The 20,468-nt window shown below is 38.5% G+C and overlaps 1 protein-coding gene across 11 annotated transcripts in view; it reads right to left on the reverse strand.

The window, feature by feature from the left end:
- The window catches only part of TBC1D16 (TBC1 domain family member 16), a 118,630-nt gene that overhangs the window by 11,958 nt on the left and 86,204 nt on the right, over positions 1–20,468 (reverse strand). For 9 of the 11 annotated variants that reach the window (XM_023502691.2, XM_023502689.2, XM_012548645.3 and 6 more), the window contains 6 exons: positions 19,680–19,828; positions 18,852–18,986; positions 17,808–17,994; positions 16,116–16,295; positions 13,299–13,445; positions 4,634–11,898 (listed from right to left, as the gene is read on the reverse strand). In XM_023502691.2, coding sequence (XP_023358459.1) covers positions 11,653–11,898; positions 13,299–13,445; positions 16,116–16,295; positions 17,808–17,994; positions 18,852–18,986; positions 19,680–19,828 — 1,044 coding nt within the window. In that variant the 3' untranslated portion in view covers positions 4,634–11,652. Of the gene's footprint in view, positions 1–1,810; positions 11,899–13,298; positions 13,446–16,115; positions 16,296–17,807; positions 17,995–18,851; positions 18,987–19,679; positions 19,829–20,468 lie in introns of those variants that run through there. The other 2 variants (XM_012548647.3, XM_031965584.1) reach the window with 2 other exon arrangements.

Consider the following 20,468-nt stretch of genomic DNA (forward strand, 5'->3'; position numbering starts at 1 on the left):
CTTCAGCTTCCATTGCAAGTACTGCAATTCAGTCCACGATTTTACTGGGACAGTGGAAAAGCAACCTGTTCTGTCTGGGCGCAAATATCAGTTCAACACTTAAATATGCTTATTAAGGTGTGCAGTATTTTCTTCCCCACCCACGCATTCATTCCCCACTCCACCCTCCCCCGAGAAATAGCCTATTGCTTATGAAATCAAAAAGAGAAAAAAGCAGCTTCTCTAGGAAAAATGGAAAAGGCACTGACAGCATTAAGATCCCCTTTTAACCAGGGTATCAAGGAACTGTCTTTTTTATAATAGGACTAAATCACCATTCCTACCCACTCACTCCTTTCTCTGGCTACCAAACTGAAAAGGACTAAAACAAAAACCAAAAATATTACTACAGATTATAAGGCCAGGGAAATTCAGAACTGCAATGATGGTAGGCCAGTGTGACATCATTCCCAGAATTTGCTTTTGAAGTTTTGCCCTAAAAAGCTAGACAGAAATCTAAGATGGTTTTAGTGAAGAACAAAAAGGGATGTATTGTCTTTTCCCCTCAGCCCATCTAATTAGTGAGTCTATGAAGAAGACAAATATGTGGAATTGGGATATTCATCCAGTTTAAATTAAGCTTGAAGTTTAATAATATTTAAGAAATATCAGTATTCCAGGTTTCAGCATGGACAAATCACTTATGACAGATTAATTATAATTATGGAAAATAAAGTCGGAAGGGAAAATTCCATTTCAATCTCATTTCTTTAAAATGTGCCAGGCTCAGGGATCACCCTTCTCCAAATGACAGGTGTTCTGAAATCATCTTCAATTGCTCATGGGCACTATTATTAGAGTTGTTATAAGTCTAGCAACTTGGACTTGAGTAACAAAGTTAAAGAACTAATTTCTGCATAAAGATTTCTCTGCTCACCTTCTATACCAGTGGATCCTCATAATTCGAGTAAAATGTGCTTTCAAGAAATGAAAAGGAATTCAGAGTTTACTTTGCCCAAGGAAAAGATTTCTGAAATAGAAATGTCTCAGTATTCCAAAATCCTGTGTATAGAATCTAACATTAGAAAATTAAGGGGCCATACAATTAACTCTGATCCGTCTATATGGAATCCTGTCCCCTTTGGGAAATATATACAAGAGAAAAACTCCTATGAACGGACCTTTGGCATTCTGAATTAATTTCAGATCCAAGATATTAAATGGGATTGTTCTTCCTTAAGCTTGTTAGTTGAGTTCTAACTGGTCATTCAGTAGCTAGTTGTACTTTAAGCTTTAAGACAGCTCTAGCTCTTTGGCTTTGGCTTCCTAAGCCCTGGAAAGGCTTATAATCTGAAACTACTTACAACACCAGAAAACTCCATATTGGCCTCCAGGATCTGAAAGAAATTATTTCCAGTCCCTGGCAGTTTTTTTTTTTAAACACCTGAGGGGGGGCGGGTTGCGGGATGTCTCCAGAGCTATCCTGGACTTTATGTCCAGGCATCAAAACTCAGTGGTGTGCTGAGTAGAGGCAAACGACAGATACAGAGCTGAGGTGGACACTATTGAAGGATAGTTCCTTGTCACTCTGATGCCACACTATGAATAACTTCTTCATATAACACTCAACACATCTGCCATCCTCAGATCTCAAGATGGTGAAGTTGGTACTGAGGTTAGACAAACTCATTCTCTTCATGAAAAGCATGTCTTTGGTTCTTTTGGATTTCAGCTTCAAGCCAAAACTTAGTATCTTTAGCATCTTGGATCATTTATTACACACCCACAGGGAGCTTCTTATTGGATTCTACCCCTTGGAGAATTATCTCAACTACAGAGAAAGGTCTGTTCTCTGTACTTGTTAGTTTTAATACTGTCATGAAGCTTTGGAAAAGCCAGTCCTGTATGCATGCTCACTCACTTGGCTAATGTTCTGTTAGGAGGAGCCTTTCCTAAGCACCCTAGATTGACCTGGAGTCTTTCTGGGAAACCACAAAGAAAACAAAATCTCTGTAGGAAAGATGGTACATTCCTGGCCCATAAATGCTACATGCTCCCAGTGGACACCTACTGTTTAGCATCAGAGCAGAAGGCTTTCTTGGCTATTGGGTGAGACCTCCTCAGGACAACCAGACACTTTGTAGTCAGTATAAACTCTTTTTGACACTTTTTTTTTTGAGGAGAGACTTCAAAAGCAATGGTGGTCTAGCACAGTGGAAAATACCATATTGTGAGGGAGCCATAGCCAGCCACCTTGACAAATGCATCATCACTGGACTCTGATGACTTTGGAGGTGAAACTGTTTCACTAACTACCCATTCACTAGCAAGCTAAGACATCACCGGCATTCTGCCATCACCACTGCCCTCTCTTCAAGAAGGACTAACAATTGTGGGAATACACTGGTCTGGTTGCAGAGACCTATTTAACCATTTTGCCATCTTTTGGGCTGATTCCCTGATTTCAAGATTCCTACTATTCCAGAATGTCTGTTGTTTATTGTATCAAGACAGTTCAATAGAAAGAATACTAGAGTTCAGAGTCAGAAGGCTGGTATTTGAATCTTGGCTTTGCTGCTTAACACCTATAAATACTCAGGTTTTTTTACCTGCAAATTGAAAAATGGACTAGATTATCTTTAATCTTTTCCAGCATCAGAAATTTTAAATTTGAGCAGGAGAACAGTGATTTATTTCATTCTCATTTTATAGAAAAAAACTACCTATGAGTCATAAAGCAAAGTCCTTGTGCTATGGAAGACAAAAAAAAACTTCCAACTCCAACTTCTGCCTCTGTAATAAAATATCCTGAGAAATACATCTTTCACACAAACATACATACATCCTGTCAATTTAACCAAAAGACTATATTCATATCAAAGACTAAACATACAACCACAGAATAAAACTCCAGCCTTTAAAATACATTTCTCTATATATATTCTCTACACATTTACTCATACATTTCCTAGTAACAACAGAACACTATTTCCTGTCTTTTAAAGCAACAGATGACTTTCTTTTTTCTCCTTATGAGAAAAACAGAACTGGTCATTATTTTACTAATGTTATCTAATAACTAATTGTTATCCCTCAATACCAGTTCCTCAAACCTTCATTCATGCATCTCATTTCATGCTTCTTTTTTCTTGGACCTGATTTGTCCCAACTAATCTAAGAATGTGTAGGTGTAAATTGCATAGAATTTCTTAACTAGAAAGAACCAGTATGGTAAACTGCATAAAAATATTTTACTAGCTCTTGTATGCTCCAGTACTACATTAGCTTTTTAAAACAACTGTTTTAACTACACTGGTCTGACAATGTACTTGTAATCTGCTAAGACATGAGGTCGGCTCCTAATATTCTTTATAGCCAAAGTTACCTATTGTGTGTCCATGAAGTTTCCCACCTCCTATCCTTTGGCACATAATTTTCTTTTTAAAAAAATTTTTCTTAAAAAATTTTCTTGTATTTTGCTTGTGTATATCAAACTACTATTCTGAGAGGTTCATAGGCTTTACCACACTGCCAAAGATGTCTACAACACACATACGGGTTGAAATTTGTTCTTAAATCACTTAAATCTGTTGAACTGCTTCTAATTGGTCAGTAATTTGCTAAATTCTGTACTGCCTTCTGATTCACTAGAACTACACCTAAATCAGCTTAATCTAAAACTCTGCTTCACCCGTATTTCTACACGTAGGCAAAAATTAATTTGGTATTTAGTGTGCTTCACAAAGAAAGCAGATAATTTTTATAGTTATAGTTATTGCATGGCACATTTTAAAACCAATATTCCTGGTGTAGATTGAAGGAAAGAGGAAGTCTCTTGAAATTCTGTAACATCTTTTTCTTAGAACCGATTCTGATACTTATTTTATTTTTAATCACTCTCTTCTTCTGTCATTATCCAAATGACCAGTTCTCACCAGGAATAGGGTGACTCTCAGATGGAAATCAACCCTCACTTCCTTACCTGTGTTAGAGATTATCTCAGGACATCCCTGGTAGGTAGGTAAAAGAACAACCACTCTACTAAGATTCCTCAATGACCTTCCCACCTAGCTACTATTTCCCCTGAAAGTAACTACTGCAGCTAGATGATACATGGTGCATGTAGTGCAGAGCCTAGAATCTTCCAATCTGGCTCCAGACACTAGTTGTGTGATCCTAAGCAAGTCAAGAATTTGAATTTAGATCAGAGTTCTAGAGATTACAAAGATCTAGAACAATATGACTTCACAGAGAGTGAAAATGATTACATTATTTCACCAGACCCAAAACAGGACCAAATGAATGTTCTAGTCATAATATCTCACTGTTAAGTTATGCTCAAATCAGAGAAATAGATAACTGTGCTTACATTTGACCAATTACTAACTGAAGCTCCAGTTTGCTTCAGTTTCCTCATCTGTAAAATGAGCTGGAGAAATAGTAAACTACTCTAGTATTTTTTCCAAAACCCCAAATGGGATAATTAAGTCAAATATAACTGAACAATTATACTTGGTTTTTCCATTACCCATAAACTGAACATGGTTTATGGTTTGACTCCTCCAAAATACAATGTGAGCTCTTGAGGACAAAGAACTATCTTGAATAGGAACTACTTGTATCTCTACCATGTGTCAGTTCTCCACACAGTAAGAAAGACTCAAAACTTGTCCATTTATTCCATGGAACTTACTATATGGTAATCCTATTTTTTAGTAGAGAAAGAAAACAGTCATAAATATATCAAACAGAATGATACAAAGAGTACAAAGTGCCATTTGATAAGATTAATGAGAAACTTTCAGGGAAAGCTGTTTTTGAGCTGGGCTTTGAAAGAGCATGTCATCTATGATTCAAATGATCAGTAAGCAGTAAGAAAGCTTTGAGGAACAAGATTAAGGGGATATTGCATCAGAGTTCAGTCCATTTCATACAACTGACAACATTTTCTCAACTGGCCTTGGCCTTCACCTTCAAAAGGTAAAACAGTGGCTTCAAATTGAGAGACAGGACTGGGAATTTCTGAGTCTTGTTTGTTCAGGTGTCTGGATTGGGATATCATTTAGAGGCAACCCCCACAGTCCATTGGACCTTCCAGGAGAGGCCTTTTGGTTGCAGTTGTAGATTTTGTTCTGAGGGCTTATTTTCAGTGACTGATGAGTGGTGGGAAAGGGAGTAGAACTTTTTGGTACTTTCTAAGTTGTCATTTTCTATTCTCCCTTTTCACAATTTTTGTGTGTGCATTCTTGTGAATGCTTAACAATTATATGACTTGTTAGGTATTGCAGAAGTGGAACCCTATTATATGGCTGCTTGTTCTGGGAGATAACATGTTAGGAACAGGATCACCATTCATACACTTGCTGAATTTATGACTCCATTTGGAATATGGCCAAGACGTGCTAAATATGCCAATTCAAACAAAAGATTGTTAGTATCTTTAGAGATGGGGATGCTTTAAAAACAGGGTTATTTTTTAAGGTAAGTGTGATAGAGCAGCTATTTTTCCCAAGGGACCAGGTTGTTGGATTTTTAAAAACCTCTTTGTTAGAGAAATGTAATAACCTGTTGCTTCTAGAAGTTGAACACATTATGGATACCTGGCCAGCCAACCCTGGAATGTTTATTCTACACCTATGTAAAGAAGCCAAGTTTTTTTAATCTTATAACCACTGGGATAAAATCAGGTTGAGGCAGCTTGGTGGGAAGAGCTAGATTTGAAACCAGAAAGAGTCCACCTATTAGAGCTCTGAAAGTCTTTTTTTTGTTTGTTTGTTTGTTTGTTTTAGTGCCTTCTGTATTGTAGGTGTTTTTCAACTAGGCCCCAAAGCCATATCCAACAGCATTCTGATAATATACCTAGCGTAGGTATATATCCTTCAACACAAATTCTCATTTGATAATTCTTTAGTTTTATATTTAAGCTTCTGTTTTCTACAAATGCAATAGAAAATAGTTGAGATTCCACTTAAACTCAATCCCTCTTAAAAAAAACAAAGCAAAACAAAACAAAAAACGTTCTAAGAGGCATATTAACCTGGTTTGCTTCTAAATAAAAAAATCACAAATATGATGTTCAGGTCTTTCTTGAAACTGGAGCTGAGGCTATAGAGGTCCAACAAAATAGGTTTTTCCAGATTCTAGAGAAGGAACTAAGAACAAGACTTATGGCTCTTCAAAGGTCTTTTCCCTAGTAAGACACACTGAGCTATTTCATTAATACTCTGCTGAGAGTTTATGCAGCTGTCCTCGTTTAGCTTCCCTCCCCATCTGTGAGACACTGTTGTCATAAAAGGGTAAAGGAATAGATGTCAGGAGAATAACTTTTATATAGTGCTTTAAAGATTTGCAGAGTGATTTTCTCACAATAACCTTGCAAGGGAGGTAGTACAAGTATTATCATTTCTCAATGAAAAGAATATCAGAAAGATGAACAATTAATTTGTATAGGGTCACAAATTATTACATGTCCAAGTTAGAATTTGAATTTAGATCAGAGTTCTAGAGATTACAAAGATCTAGAACAATATGACTTCACAGAGAGTGAAAATGATTACATCATTTCACCAGACCCAAAACAGGACCAAATGAATGTTCTAGTCATAATATCTCACTGTTAAGTTATGCTCAAATCAGAGAAATAGATAACTGTGCTTACATTTGACCAATTACTAACTGAAGCTCCAGTGACTGGAAGTCAAGACTTCAATCTTAGTTTCAAGGACTAATTGTCCACATAGAACATAAGTTCAATTCATCTCAAATCACAACAAATATTCATTAACTACTTGCTACTGGGTTCTAAATCCAGTTTTGCTAACTGACTTCCCTTCAGACTTATTTCCTCATCTTCTAAAATGAGAGGGGTGAACAGAGAAGAACTCTAAAGTCTCTTTCATCTCTTAAAGGACCCTATCTCTTAAAATAGTAATCCAAGAAAGGTCCTCACCAATTAGAACAGTTCCAAGCACCTTGCTACTCCCATCCTCCCACTGAGGGACCAAATCAAGTCTGCCATTGTTTTTGGATAAGGTCTGTTATTAGTACTGGGCCCCTTTGGGCAGATTCATCATCCAACTTTTGGACCTAAAGTGTTCCAAGGTGACACTCCCCAATTGGAATGTAAATTCTAAAATAAAGACCTATCTTTATTCATATCTTCAGAACTTAGCATAGTACTATGGTACACAGTAAGCACATCCATCCATCCAATTTATAGCATCACAAGTTCTGAAATCATAACCTTGTACAGTTTTCAACAGTACCGTTGAAGCAGTTAATACTTTAAGCTTATTTATTATAACACATCCCTATAAAGGATGAATATGTTTCAAGGAAGGAAAGAATGAAAAGGTTTTAGAGAGAAAGCTGAAGCAAAAAGGTGATATGCATCTCAAGGTAAGATCATACACAAAGGTGGTAGGGGTAGACTTCCAAAAAAATTCTTTTGGCTCCAAACATAAATGTCTCTTACACCCATTTCCACTAACACCGATGTCAACTAACCTTCTTTGTAAAGTGGAAGTCATGATGAATACTGTTTATAATTCTCATGTCTAAAAATAAAACAAAATAACTTAGTCCTTTTGGCTTCAATTTAAGAATTGCCACCTTCTGAGGCTGAATATAGACTGTCAGGTTTTAGATTCAGCAGTATGGTAAAGTTCTCCAACAAAAGGAGAGTCTATCACTTGCCTGAGGAACTTGTTCAGGTCCTTCCTTTAGTATTGCAAAAGATAATTCATTCCCAATCCAAGAACTAACCAATCACTGATGGATTTCCAAAGCAAGCGAGAGCCTGAGGAGATCAGTGAACTAAATGGGACACTTCATTCTCTGTGATTCATCTAAGTTCAGTGCAACCCTGCTAATGCCCATTGACAGTTGGGGGCAGGGAGGTAGGACTCTAAGTGCCCTTAGATTTTAATGACATAAATAACTATGAGCCATTTTTTCTTTTATCTCTCTTCTTAAGCTTCTCAGTTTTTTCTTTTCCCAAACATTAATTCTGTGGCCTACTATTTCAGAATGATTTATGTTTCAAAACTAAATCTCACATAATTCTGAGCCATTCTTATTTATGAATATTCCTAATCACTTATTCAGACAGGACTTTGCTTTTTGTTTTATCAGTGAAGTTCTAATCTTACAATGAGATTGATCACAGTCTCATCAATATATTGTTACTTAAAAAGATATTAAAGAATCTACATAGACCTAGACCTAGAAAACTCAAGTCCTCTCCTAACTTCTTTATTCCCATCAATATTTATGTAGGCTTGCTCTGGAATTGCCCAGAATTTTATAGTCAAATGTTGCCTATAAAATTGAAATGAGAGCAAGTGAATTAGATTTACAGAGCATGAGTGATAATATAGCAAATCACTCACTTGAATGTAACCCCTTCATACATCAATCCCAGTCTGATCATCCTATCATATCCTTTCTTCTTCCCATATCCTGTGGACAATGCAACAGCCATCTTATCAATCCTTATGACAATGTTCCAAACAAAACAGAAAAATCTATATGACCCTTATCTTATTCAATTTTCAATATAATAAATTAGGCATTCCATTGAAATAATTCGCAATTAACAATCATAAAACTTCAGAGACTATGGAGTTCAAACTGCATTTTCACAACTTTGCCAAAAAAAAGATTATTTGGACTTCCCAAAAAAGCCTTTAGTGAAGGATCTGCTATTAATATTCCCTGAGGAAAACCTATTAAGAGATTTACTACCTTTTCAAAGGGAAATCAGAGATCTAAGTGTTGTGATTTCAGGTTTGAGTTTCTCTAGCTTAGAAGAAAAACTCAAGCAATGTACCCAACATAACAAATTTAAAGACTTTCCCAGGAACAAGATGACTTTGTTTTGAATGCAAAGTCCTTAACTCAGCAATATTCTTTTCCCATCCTTCTAGATCTTCACCATTCAAGTGTCATCAATATGGGCTTCCTGAACAGCATGGTAAATCAGATTTCATAGAAACACTCTCTTTGCTATAAACTGTCCACCCCTCTGCATCAGTATACCCTTCCTCACATACATCAAAGGTTACAATTCTTCTCCCAGGGGCCTTGAAACAAATTTGTGTAACATCAATGGCAGAAATTAGTGGGGCTTGAATGCTTTGAAATTTTTTAAGTATGCGCATACACGCACAAGGCAACCAATAAAATTAAGCTACATTTAAAAAATGAGTTAAATAAGCTACATTACTGAGAATAGAGGACTTCTTAACCCCTATTTGCACATTCTGATGGTGGAAAGGCTAGAAGTCTAATGACTGAATTATCACTCTAATGATTTTTGCTGGTTGGGAATAATCCTAGGGCAACAGCTGCTCCAGGGTTTTTGACTGGTTTACTCCTAATTGTATCCAGATCGAGTAAGTTGTATGAGAGGAGCTTTTCCATAGGCCTCTCTATAGCAGCAAATATTAAGAATTTTTCTAGGCAAATCTGCTGAGCTTGCCACAGCAGTGATTTCACAGACCCTTGCTGTTTTGCAGGCTAAAATTTCAATGGGCTAACTACCCCACCCCAATCCACGAGGGCCAGAGTATAAACCATGTGGTAATGACAAAGGCAGACAGCAGGTGGCGCTTTGTTTCCATTCCCTTAATGGGAAACAGTCAGCTGGTTTGGGTGGTTGTAGAGAATGGAGTTCTGTGGTTATGGTTGTGGAGAAGTTGGCAGAATTCAGAATGAATACTTTCCGTCTGGGCATACCAACAAGCCTCTTCCATCACTGGGTCACTGGAAACCTGCAGCTGTATGGAAGGCAGCAGTTTGAAGGCACATGGTACCAACACAAACAAGTGCTCCTTCCATGGATAAGGGGAAAAGAGGTAGGGATCCAAATTATGAAGGGAGCCTTTGTGTTTGTGGGGAAAACCAAAATAGTTGGAAGGTGAACCAATTATTGCATGATCGAGGATCTCTCTTCTCTGGACAATGGCAGTAGACAAGGATGAATATAGTTGAACTGCTTTTGTGTTTCTATCTCTCAAACCTCCCTGAGAAGTTGACAGGTAATTTAAATCAATATTCTTCAGCGGAAATATGTCTTACGGGAATTTTCTAGTACAAAATAAAGATAATTGGTGTGTCCTCTTTCCTACAAAAAAGTTCAACTGCAACACTCCCAGACTCATATTCCCCAATGGTAATAAAGGCTTATCCAGATCTGATGATTCTAAAACTATGTCCAAAAAAGTTCTGGGAGAAAAACTTGAAATTTTGGTTTAATTTCAGCCTTTGGTCTTAAGGTCCCTTCTCTAATGGATTTTGGATTTCAGGAATGTGGAGTGTGATGAAAAGCAAAGCAGCTGGTAACTTCATCTTTATTGCTGATAAGGATCTTTTAAAATGATACAATTCAGCTTAACCTTTCAACTTATATAACTGGGAGTAGAAAAAAATACTTTATTCAGAAGCTGGAACCTAAAGCATCAATGAGGAATGAGGTCTGCTTGTCCACCATTTCAAGCAAAGTTTTTCAGTGAAGGGACTTGGCACTCTTATTCCTTTTCAGGATGACCAAAAGGATTCTCACAGATTATGCCATTCTACTGCCAAATTCTAGCAGGGACATATAGCCCAATCTTTTTATACTAGGAATAAATGGATTGGGAGGACACAGGAAATGGAGGCAGTCCTAAATACTAAATACTATGTGACAATATTTGGCTATTTGAAAGTCAGGATCACACCCAGCAGTAGGCAAATACTTTTGAGAAGGACACTCAAAGAGAGCTGTCATTCCCCTTAAATGAATTCTCTTTTTTCCACGACTCATATAGACACACATACAATCACACAAGATACTCTTGCTCATTCAAACACCATTTGGCTACTATAATGGAATTAAGCAATGAAGCAGGCAAAACTCTTATGTAGAAAACCTGTTAGCTCTGTGAAAGAAGCCAAATGAGATGAATCATACAATCATACATTGACTCAAGAGGAGGCAGTTTCTTTTAGATGTAAGGAAGTATAAAAAGCTAGTGGTATATTTGTAAAGTCACAAACTCTCCAAGTCCTACACTGTCTCAGTATCCCCCAATCAACTGGGCTATTTTTAGTGACAACTTTTATGGCTCAAACTGGAAGTCACTTAGGCAGTAGGTTTTGGTTTCAAGAAAGAAAATTTGTGCATGATATATCAAGAGAAAGAGAGAGACAGAGAGACAGAGACAGAGAGAAAGATCACTTAAAGATTTAGCTTCAAGATTTCACCTGAGGACTGCTCTTAATCTATATGCTTTCCAATATAGAAAGCTTGGTCTTCCTTACTACCTGTCTTTCTATGTTTGAAGTTTAGTTGCTAATGAATCTGGGTCAGTGATGGGGGTGTGGATTATTCTGAAAATTACTCCTCAGTTCAAACAGGAAAGAAAAGTTCTTCTGCTACCTTATTCTGTCATTCTGTTGAATTTTCTTTGAGTTGGTGGTCACATCTTCATTCCTATTTCTCCTGGTTTCTGATGTTGCCATTAAAAAAGAAAAATTCTCCATTTTTCCATGATATTTTTGGTAAACACTGCTTATTCTTTTCTTATACCCTATTATCAGATAAGGATTTATCTAATTCTGATGGCCCTGAATTAGACATTTCCCCTAGAAACATCCCCTCCAACCTCTCTCCAGCTCTATGGATTGGTCCTATTTGCGGAAGCTGAAGACCTCTCGAGTCTTGGGGCCCTTCTTGCCTTCACTGGCAGATTTTGGAGAAGGTTCCTCCACTGTCCCACCATAGGGACAACTCTCAGATTCAGGGTGGTGCCCGGTACACTCCACAGCAGGGATATAACCACTATCCCACATGCCTGTCCCACAGAGTTTACAGAGGTCATGTAGACTACATGGGATCCGGGGCAAGAGGCGAAATTGATAGAGCAAACTCCTCGCCTGTAGAAAAAGAGAACAAGTGATATAGGAACACCAAAGGAAACCTGTTAAGGCTGTTGAGGAAACCCAGAGGGCCAAGTGGATAATAGCTTTTCTATTCAGCAATGATGAAACTCTTCAGCATGGTTGTAGATATTGGTCTGGTCTTGCTTTAGGACAAGGGTTCCCAGGTATAGAACCTATAAATGACTTACACAAAGCAGGTTTTATTAATAGTAGTAATAATGGCAATATAATAAAATGGTAACAATTCACATTGATGTAGTGCTTTAAGGCTTTCTTCAATAACCCTGGTAAGTGGCTGATTTTACAAATAAGGAAGCTGAAACTCAGAGAAACAAAGAGATTTTGGTCCAGGACACAGTGCTAGAAAGGTCAGAACTAGTTCTTGACTCTTGGTCAAGTTCTAGGTCCAAGTCCACAGCCTCAAGTCTCATAGTCCAAGTCCACAGCCTTCATATGCAATGTAAAAGACAAAGTCAAAGCTTTTTTCAGAAGGCTGACCTCATAATGGACCTAGGGGACAATGAGTTAAACTGTACTTGCAGCTTTACCCTCATTTGGCATGACCTTTTCCCAGCACTTCCTTCGCCTCCTTTCATTCATTGACTCCTTTGGAGTTCTTTCCACAAGGCTTCTTGGTACCTCTTTCTACACTATACCTTAGAACATTTGCATATGCATACTTATTTATTCCATTAACAGAAGCCAAGGAACCTGGCACCATTAGAACTTCTGGGAAGATCTACAAAAGACTGAGAAATTGGTGTTTCCATAGAGCCAGTCTGGGGAGAGGACTAAGACGTATATTAATCTCTTCTCGTCTTTCTAATTTTTTGATATAAAACATTACCTCTTGGATTAGTGATGGGACTGCATTAACTGTTCTAATAATCTGCTCCTGTCCAGTCCCAGACAACTTGATCTTTGCTATACTGCATTAAAATAATTGCAAGTGGTGCAGTGCTGGGCAAAGAGTCTAGAAGATCTAGACTGAAATCTGGCCTTAGACAAGATGTGGCCTCAGGCAAGTCACTTAATCTATGCTTGCCTCAGTTTCCTTACTTGTAAAAAGAAAATACATCACCACTACCTCTCAGGGTTGCTGCGAAGATTAACAGTGCCTGGCACACAATATGTGCCATTATTATATTATATTACCTATCATTATTATTATTACCATTATTATTATAATTTACTATTTTCTCCAGATCATGTAAAAGTAATTTTCAGTTGTTTAATGATCTAATAGGGACATAAAATCCATGATGAGTAATGGAACAACTGTACTAGTTGTTACAGAGTAGCCTCTGGGTGATGACTTGCAGAAGTCTTGAGAGCAGAATTTCTCAGAACAAAGATGGGTAAAAGGGAAGATAAAAATATTTTTGAAGCCTCACCTTCCTGAGTACAAGTTCCCCATTCATGTGCATGGCCAGATTTCCAAAGTGCAGAAGCATCTGGTCAGTGGCCAGCTGTTGTTCAATGACATCATCACCATAGATCACCACAATGGCCACACAGATAAAGAGATGGAAGTAGTCTGTCTACAGAGGAAGGGAGAGAAGGCTGAAGGTGGAATATGAGTCATTGTTGTTTTGTAGGTACCTTAGGGGACATCCCAGTGGCCTCAGGTTTCTTCTGGCTAAGGAACCATATTCTGATGTCATGCTGAGTCTGTGACAGTTTCAGCGTTTCTTGTGAAAGAGGCCTTTATTTGAAAATGTACTGAACAATAATACCATACTAAAGGTAGGGTCCAAATATCCATAGGGTGAAGGTATTGAAAGTACTATCAGATCAACTATTCCACTTTCCTGTTTCTAACCTGACTGTACTCATCTATACAGATGACTATTCACTTTTCTGTAATGACTCTACATGAAGAAGACTCCAAAATCTATAGTTACCTAACCAATCAAAGTCTATTATGTTCAAAAGTTTTCCCTATGTCCAATCTAAATCTCTGGCTACATTTTATGGTATTTTGTTCTACCCTTAATGGAAATGGAGAGCAGAGCTCTAAAGCTAATAAGTGAATTTCACCTCATTTAACATCTTTTTTTCGAAGTTCTGAAAACTTAATTTCACTCTAGCTATGGGATTCACTTGGCTTTGGGACATTTAGGGATCCAAAACATCATCAGATTCAATCCCCTAATTTTACGAATCAAAAAAATCAAGAAAGGCCTCAGAGACTAAGCAATTTGCCTTTTGGGATGGGTAGTAGGAAGCAGAATGAACATAAGCTTCAGATTTCAAATTCAGCACTTCCCCCAGCCCCCACTACTCCGCCTCCTTGAGAAGTTTACTTTACAGAAAATTTTTTTATTATGTTTTATCATTTATCAAGTTGATTCCAATTGTATGCTAAAGATTATAGGAAGTGATCATGGCATCTTAACTATGTTATACTTCTTGAATAGATGGCTCTGAGATCTCAGTTTCTGTGGTACATACTGGCCTCCTGACCCAAAAGGAAGGGTGAGAAGTATTGGAAAATCAGTGTTTAGTCTCCTGCTGCTGACAGTGAAAACTGAAGATCCAGGTAGAGAAAAAGGAAGCCAGGCAGGTCCTCAGGAAGACAGATCAGAGAAGTTAAGGTTCATACACCTAGTACCTGGGGCAGGCTTCAAGTCCAGGTCTTCCTGGACACTCTCTCCCATCATACTGGTTATGATATGATACTGGTTATAAATGCAACTTTTGACCAAAGTGAAGTTCCAATTTCAAGGTTGTGTCTAGAGATCTCTGATCTAGTCTCCTCATTTTACAAGATGAGAAGGTAAAATATTTTGTCCAAGGTCACAAGACAATAATTATTGAGGAGACAAGACTCAAAACCAGATCTGCTGAATCTGGAATAATTGCTCTTGATCCTCAACTGCCCTTCTTAACTATCTTATATTCTAAACTTGTCTGTTTCTTCAAGTAGGCGCTTGATTTTTAACTCAATCTGGCATACAAGCACAAGATATAGGTCCACCATCAAAATGACAATTGATAAAGTATCAACTGAATGGGTAGCTCTTTTGAAATTCTGTACTAGATTTAAAGAGAAAATTTCTCCAAGTAGTTGAGTTTAGTGAGTGAGGTCTACAAGTCATAAAAAACTTACTGTTAGCCTAAACAGAGTATTTATGATGATGAGTATATATGATGATGATAAATCTGATGTTAGAATTTATGTTATGTTTTTCAAAGACAAGCAAATTATTTTTGGATCCTTCACTGTTTTGGAATATCCATGTCAGTGCTCTTCTTCACTGGTGCAGAAGACTGCAAACTGACACAGAAAGAATGGCCAATCCAGGCATGAAAAATCTGGACCATTTAAAAAAAAAAAAAAAAAGTGGGGCAGCTGGATGGCACAGTGGATAGAGCACCAGCCCTGAAATCAGGGGGACCTGAGTTCAAATCTGACCTCAAGACACGTAACATTTCCTAACTGTGTGACCTGAGCAAGTCACTTAACCCCAATTGCCTTGGTAAAAAAAAAAAAAAACTTATTAGTAAATAACTTTACAAAAACTATAGAATAGTATTTTAGGCTCCCTAATAGCAGATATAAGCTTTTTATTGATATTAGTAAGTACAGGAAAGAGTGATGAATTTTTTTGGGGGAAAGGGATTGATAAATTTAAAAAATTATCTGCTAGACTGACAATTCAGCAGTTCTCAAGCTTATTTTTGTAAAGATCCTTTAATGGTCTTAAAAACTACAGAACTGCCCCTCCCCCAGCTTTATGTGGGTTAAATCCATCAATATGTATTATATTAGATGAGGAAATGTGTTGTGGATGACTACACATATATGACCTCGGTCAATTGCTTGCCTTCTCATGTGAGGGGAAGGGAGGGAGAGAAAAAGAATGTAAAAATTGTTTTTATATGTAATTGGGGGAGAAATAATATTTTGCCTAGGTCAGTGGCAATATTATTTATTTTGCCTAGGTCAATGTCAATGCCCCATTAACTGCTTGTGGCAAGAGCAAGCTCATCTCTAGATTATGATAAGGAGCACAATTTGCATCAATTTCAGTTATTTGAAAGGCAACAGCTGAAGTCACACTGTGAGACTAGGAAAACTCCCCTGTGAGGAGCCTGACTTATGCCTTATGGGTAAAGGATGTCAAAAAAGGTGATTGTAATTCAGAGTGACAACATGCTGGCTGCTCCATGAACTTCAGCATGCTGTTCCAGACTCCCATGCTCACCTGGTAATGAGCCCAGCATGCTTCCCACATGCGCAGCGCCTCTGCATCCGGAAACTCTCTCTTAAAACACAGAAGGATCCAGCGGTGGCAGAAAAGCATCTGTAGACCATCCTCCCCCAAAGAAACAAGGTGCTGGTAAAAACGTAGGTGGGTCAGCCGAAGCAGCTCACGAAGATATAGCTGGAAGCAAGAGTCAGTAGCATTCAACAATAGCAAAACCATCTCTGGTTTTACTTCTAGTTTATTCTCAGAAGCCCTTGAGAGAATATACCAATCATATATTTACTCTCTTGACCCTCATTCTTGAAATGTACTTATTCTTGAACCCATTCATGTGATGTAACTCTTATTGTATGTGTCTATTTTCTTTGCATTCTGTTTTGAGGGTGTAGAGACAGTGTCTTTGTCAATTTGATTTTTAACAGCCTCTAGAGTATGTATATATAAGTCTCATTGTTTGGCAACTACTCCCAAATTGCAAAACTGGGAGCTTAACAATTATTTTGATAAGAAATAGCAACACTTCTGTTAGCCACCAAAGTAGGTAACATTTTAAAATATTATTGCCAACTATTTTTTTTCCCTCTTAAGGTAAAGATGGCTCAACTACAAGATAGTGACCTCAATTCATTTCTGTTCTTGATCTACAAGATGAATGTCATGAATGAAGGGACAAAGGGAATCACATGAGTATCTGGATTCTCTTTCCCTACGTAGGATGTCAGCTAAGAGCCTTGCTGTGACGCAGGACAAGACCAAAGGCTATTTTAGGCAGCACTTAGGATTGAGCATGACTAGCTGTAGCTGCAGATTTCAAGGACTCCTCTGTAAAATCAATCTCTGGTGAGTGACTGATTAGTGGGCTGTAAGCCATGTGCTTCCAGGGGCCCTTTTATATCCTACCTATCATACCAGATAATTGCCTGGTGAGGTGCTGGCTTTGTGAGGCACCCTGGAAACCTTCACCTCGCCTCAGATGTGTAGGATGATGAAGAAAAGAAAAATAAATCCCCATAGTAACACACATAGTAAACTTGTGTGTCCATGCACGACAGAAATGTTGCATTTCCATTCTGTTTCTGATAGTGTTGACTATAAAGCCAAGCTCCCTCCAATCCATAGCTGGAGTCCAGTTGAACTGAGGACCAAGAAAGCCTGAAGGGACAGGGGACAATCACCTTGAACTTAACTCCTATCCCAAACCATGCAGTAGTTGAGTGACTCATGCTGCACTTGTTGTCAACAACCCTTTCACTTTTCCCCCAGTAGATGGCTAAATTTAGGGGTTGGAGAAAGGAGAGGGGAAACACTCTACCCAGATATGCCTATCATCATAGCTGTTTCTAAAGCTGTATGAGTATACGAAAGAGAGAACAAGGGCTGTGCTGGGGAGGCTGGTATGCCAGCTACAAAGACCCAGAAGCATTATCATTCTTGTCTATAACAAAGAAGAACTCCTACAGGTTATTTAGCCCAATTTTCACTTCCATATTTTGTGATTTAGCTTTCTAGTTGCAAGATTAATGAGACATCATTAGCATGGAAAGGTTACACAGTGATTGTTGCAGTTGCCCTGACACATAATTCTGAAGCCACACCATCAATAGGCTCATCTCTGACTAATAATATAATCCAATATACATGCATATGCATAAAGACATAGGATTGAGACCCTTGTAGCCAGAGTCTCACCAGCTGTTTTTCCATATCCTCATCTCGGGGAGAACTGACAAAGATCGTGTTCTGCATCAAACCTACGAAGCACCAGAAGGTATCTGATTCATCTAGAACCTCAGCCAGGATGGGAGCCACCAGGTCTGACATGCCCTGGGAGTAGCCAATGGTTGGATTGTATACCGCATAATTCAGCAAAATTCTCCTAGAGGACACAGTGGAATAGTTAAGAAGAGCACATCAGTCAACTGCAAATGGTAGGTTGAGTTTCAATTATTGCCTTGTCCTCTTCCTATCTTTATCTACTCTGAGCACCATTTCAGCAAGTGAAATGAGGGGAGAGAGCTATAATTTCTAGTCCTTTGATTTCAGGTACTGAGTTTTTAGGAGTTCTCTCAAATCTCAAGAGACATAGGACTCACCATCTTTCTGAATCTATGGGACGGATTACCCAGTTTGACTATATAATATCATGGCACTTATACAAAAAGTTATGGGTATTAGAGGCATAAAGAACACACACTAGATTTTAATTTAACTAAGTATAGAAACTTGTGAAAAGGGCAGGCTTGTAGAAATTTGTTATGTGCTGGTAATTTTGTTACTACAAGGTGATCTATTACTATATATTGTATAACTAAATGGGAATATGAATGACAAGACTATTTGACAGATGAGGGAAAAAAAGCTGGGGCATTCAGGAATTACAACTGAAAAAGGTTATAAAAACTGCCAATTTTCTAATCAGAAAGCTGCTTTGTGGGAATTGAATTTACAGTGAATTTTGGGAAAGGAGCATAGAGGGCTGTATAATATTTTAGCTCAACCACATTAATAATTCCACTATTTCTATAATGCCGATTTCCAAGAATGGTGAAAAAACTACTGTGTTTGTCCTAATATCCTAGGAGGAGGTCAGAATTATTTTCATCCATTTTTCAAATGGGGAAACTAAGGAACAGAGAAGTGATGTCACTTTTTACACGAAGTGCTGCCCTGTGAATGTAGCCTAGGATTCCTGGCTTTCTGTTTGGAAATAGCAGAAAGGAGGAGGTAGACTACCTCATGCTCTCCACATTTGGGTTGTCCTCTCCTCGGAAGAACTGATTGCTTCTGTCTGTCCGAACCACATCTTTGTCAACAGTGAACTGCACATGGCGCCAGAATTCTCTCTGTTCTTCTGGAGTCATTGAAAGCCTCAAAAGGAAAACCATCACGTTATGGCAAACCTTGGAATTTGAGTTTATTCTACAATTTCTCTGTGTACAGAGCTGACAATTTCTCTATATCTCCAACTGGAATGACAGCAGTACCTGTTAAGTTCCTTTTGTGTGGCAGAAGAGGTTTGCTGTGGAAGTCTCCAAAGATTACAGTGTCACTAACCTGGCTCTTGGGCTAACTTGGCTCCCATTTTATATTAGGTTGAGGGATAGAGTGGTAATCTTACCTTTGGAAGATCACACAACTAGATTATAAAACAAAATTCAGCTGTTCTAATTCTCAGTTAATAGCTTAAAACCAATAATCCCACCCTACTCTTTAGTTGGGCTCAGAATACCAGTGCCTGGTTAAATCTGGGGGAAAAAGAATTCCAAAGCCTTGACATGTGAGTTAATAAGACCTGTTTTGAGGCTGAAGTGCTCAGTCTAATGACAGCACTTATCCAGTCCTATCATTCTGATTCCTAGGACATCCATTTTTGAAAGACAAACCATAGGTCACAAAACATTATCAATGCTGAATTGCACCTCAGATTGTCTTTCCAGATGACATTTTCATCTGCGGGGCAAGAAGAGTGGGGGGGGGGGGGGGGGGGGGGGGGGGGGGGGGGGGGGGGGGGGGGAGGGAGGAGAGAAAGGGAGGTGAGGGAGCAGAGGCCTCTACAGTTACCTTTTCTGTTGGATCTCTGAGTATTCCCTCCTCTTCTGTGCTCTCAGTGCCTCTCGCTCCTCCGATGTGGACTCATGGCTGTAATAGCGCAGCAGGAAGGGCCAGACCTCACCCCGGATTGACACATCAATGCCGCCGAAGAAAATGGCCTGGAGGAAGCGGCAAAAGTTGGGGAGGGGGCAATAAAAGTACAGCGGCTCAAAGAACCCCCAAATCCCCAGAGATTTGTGTTTTGGTGGCTTTGGTGAATTCTCCTGACAACTGATGCCTTGATTCAAACCTCAGCAATTTGCACATGTTTAGAAGGGGAAAGTGCTGGTTCTCTATTCCCATACGAAACACAAACCAGGCTCATTTCAATGTCAATAACCCCCCCTGGAGCAGCTCTCCGATTAATGTGTCGTTCTCATGTCATAGCCTAATCCCTGATCTTGGAAATGCTGCAGTTCATTGCAAACTTTTCTATAAAGGCAGACACAGTATCCCCCAAACTCTAAGTTTTTGTTTTTCTTTAAATAGGAGTTTCCACTGCTTTATTTAGTTTGTTCACACACACAGATCTTATACAGTATAAGGTAAACTGAAATGGAAAAGATAAGTGTAGTTTATCTTATGGATGAAAGCTGGCAGCCAAACACTCAGAGCCGAGAGGTATCCAGTCACTTTTCTCCCTTAGTAGTGGATATTCTTGACAGAAAGTAGCTAAGCTGGTTTTTAGGCATTAATCCTGACAGGTGATGATACGTACACCTATGATTCATCCATTCCTTCTACTGTTCTCCTACCCCA

The sequence above is a fragment of the Sarcophilus harrisii genome, chromosome 4 (genome assembly GCF_902635505.1).
Source record: "Sarcophilus harrisii chromosome 4, mSarHar1.11, whole genome shotgun sequence".
Classification (NCBI taxonomy): domain Eukaryota; kingdom Metazoa; phylum Chordata; class Mammalia; order Dasyuromorphia; family Dasyuridae; genus Sarcophilus; species Sarcophilus harrisii.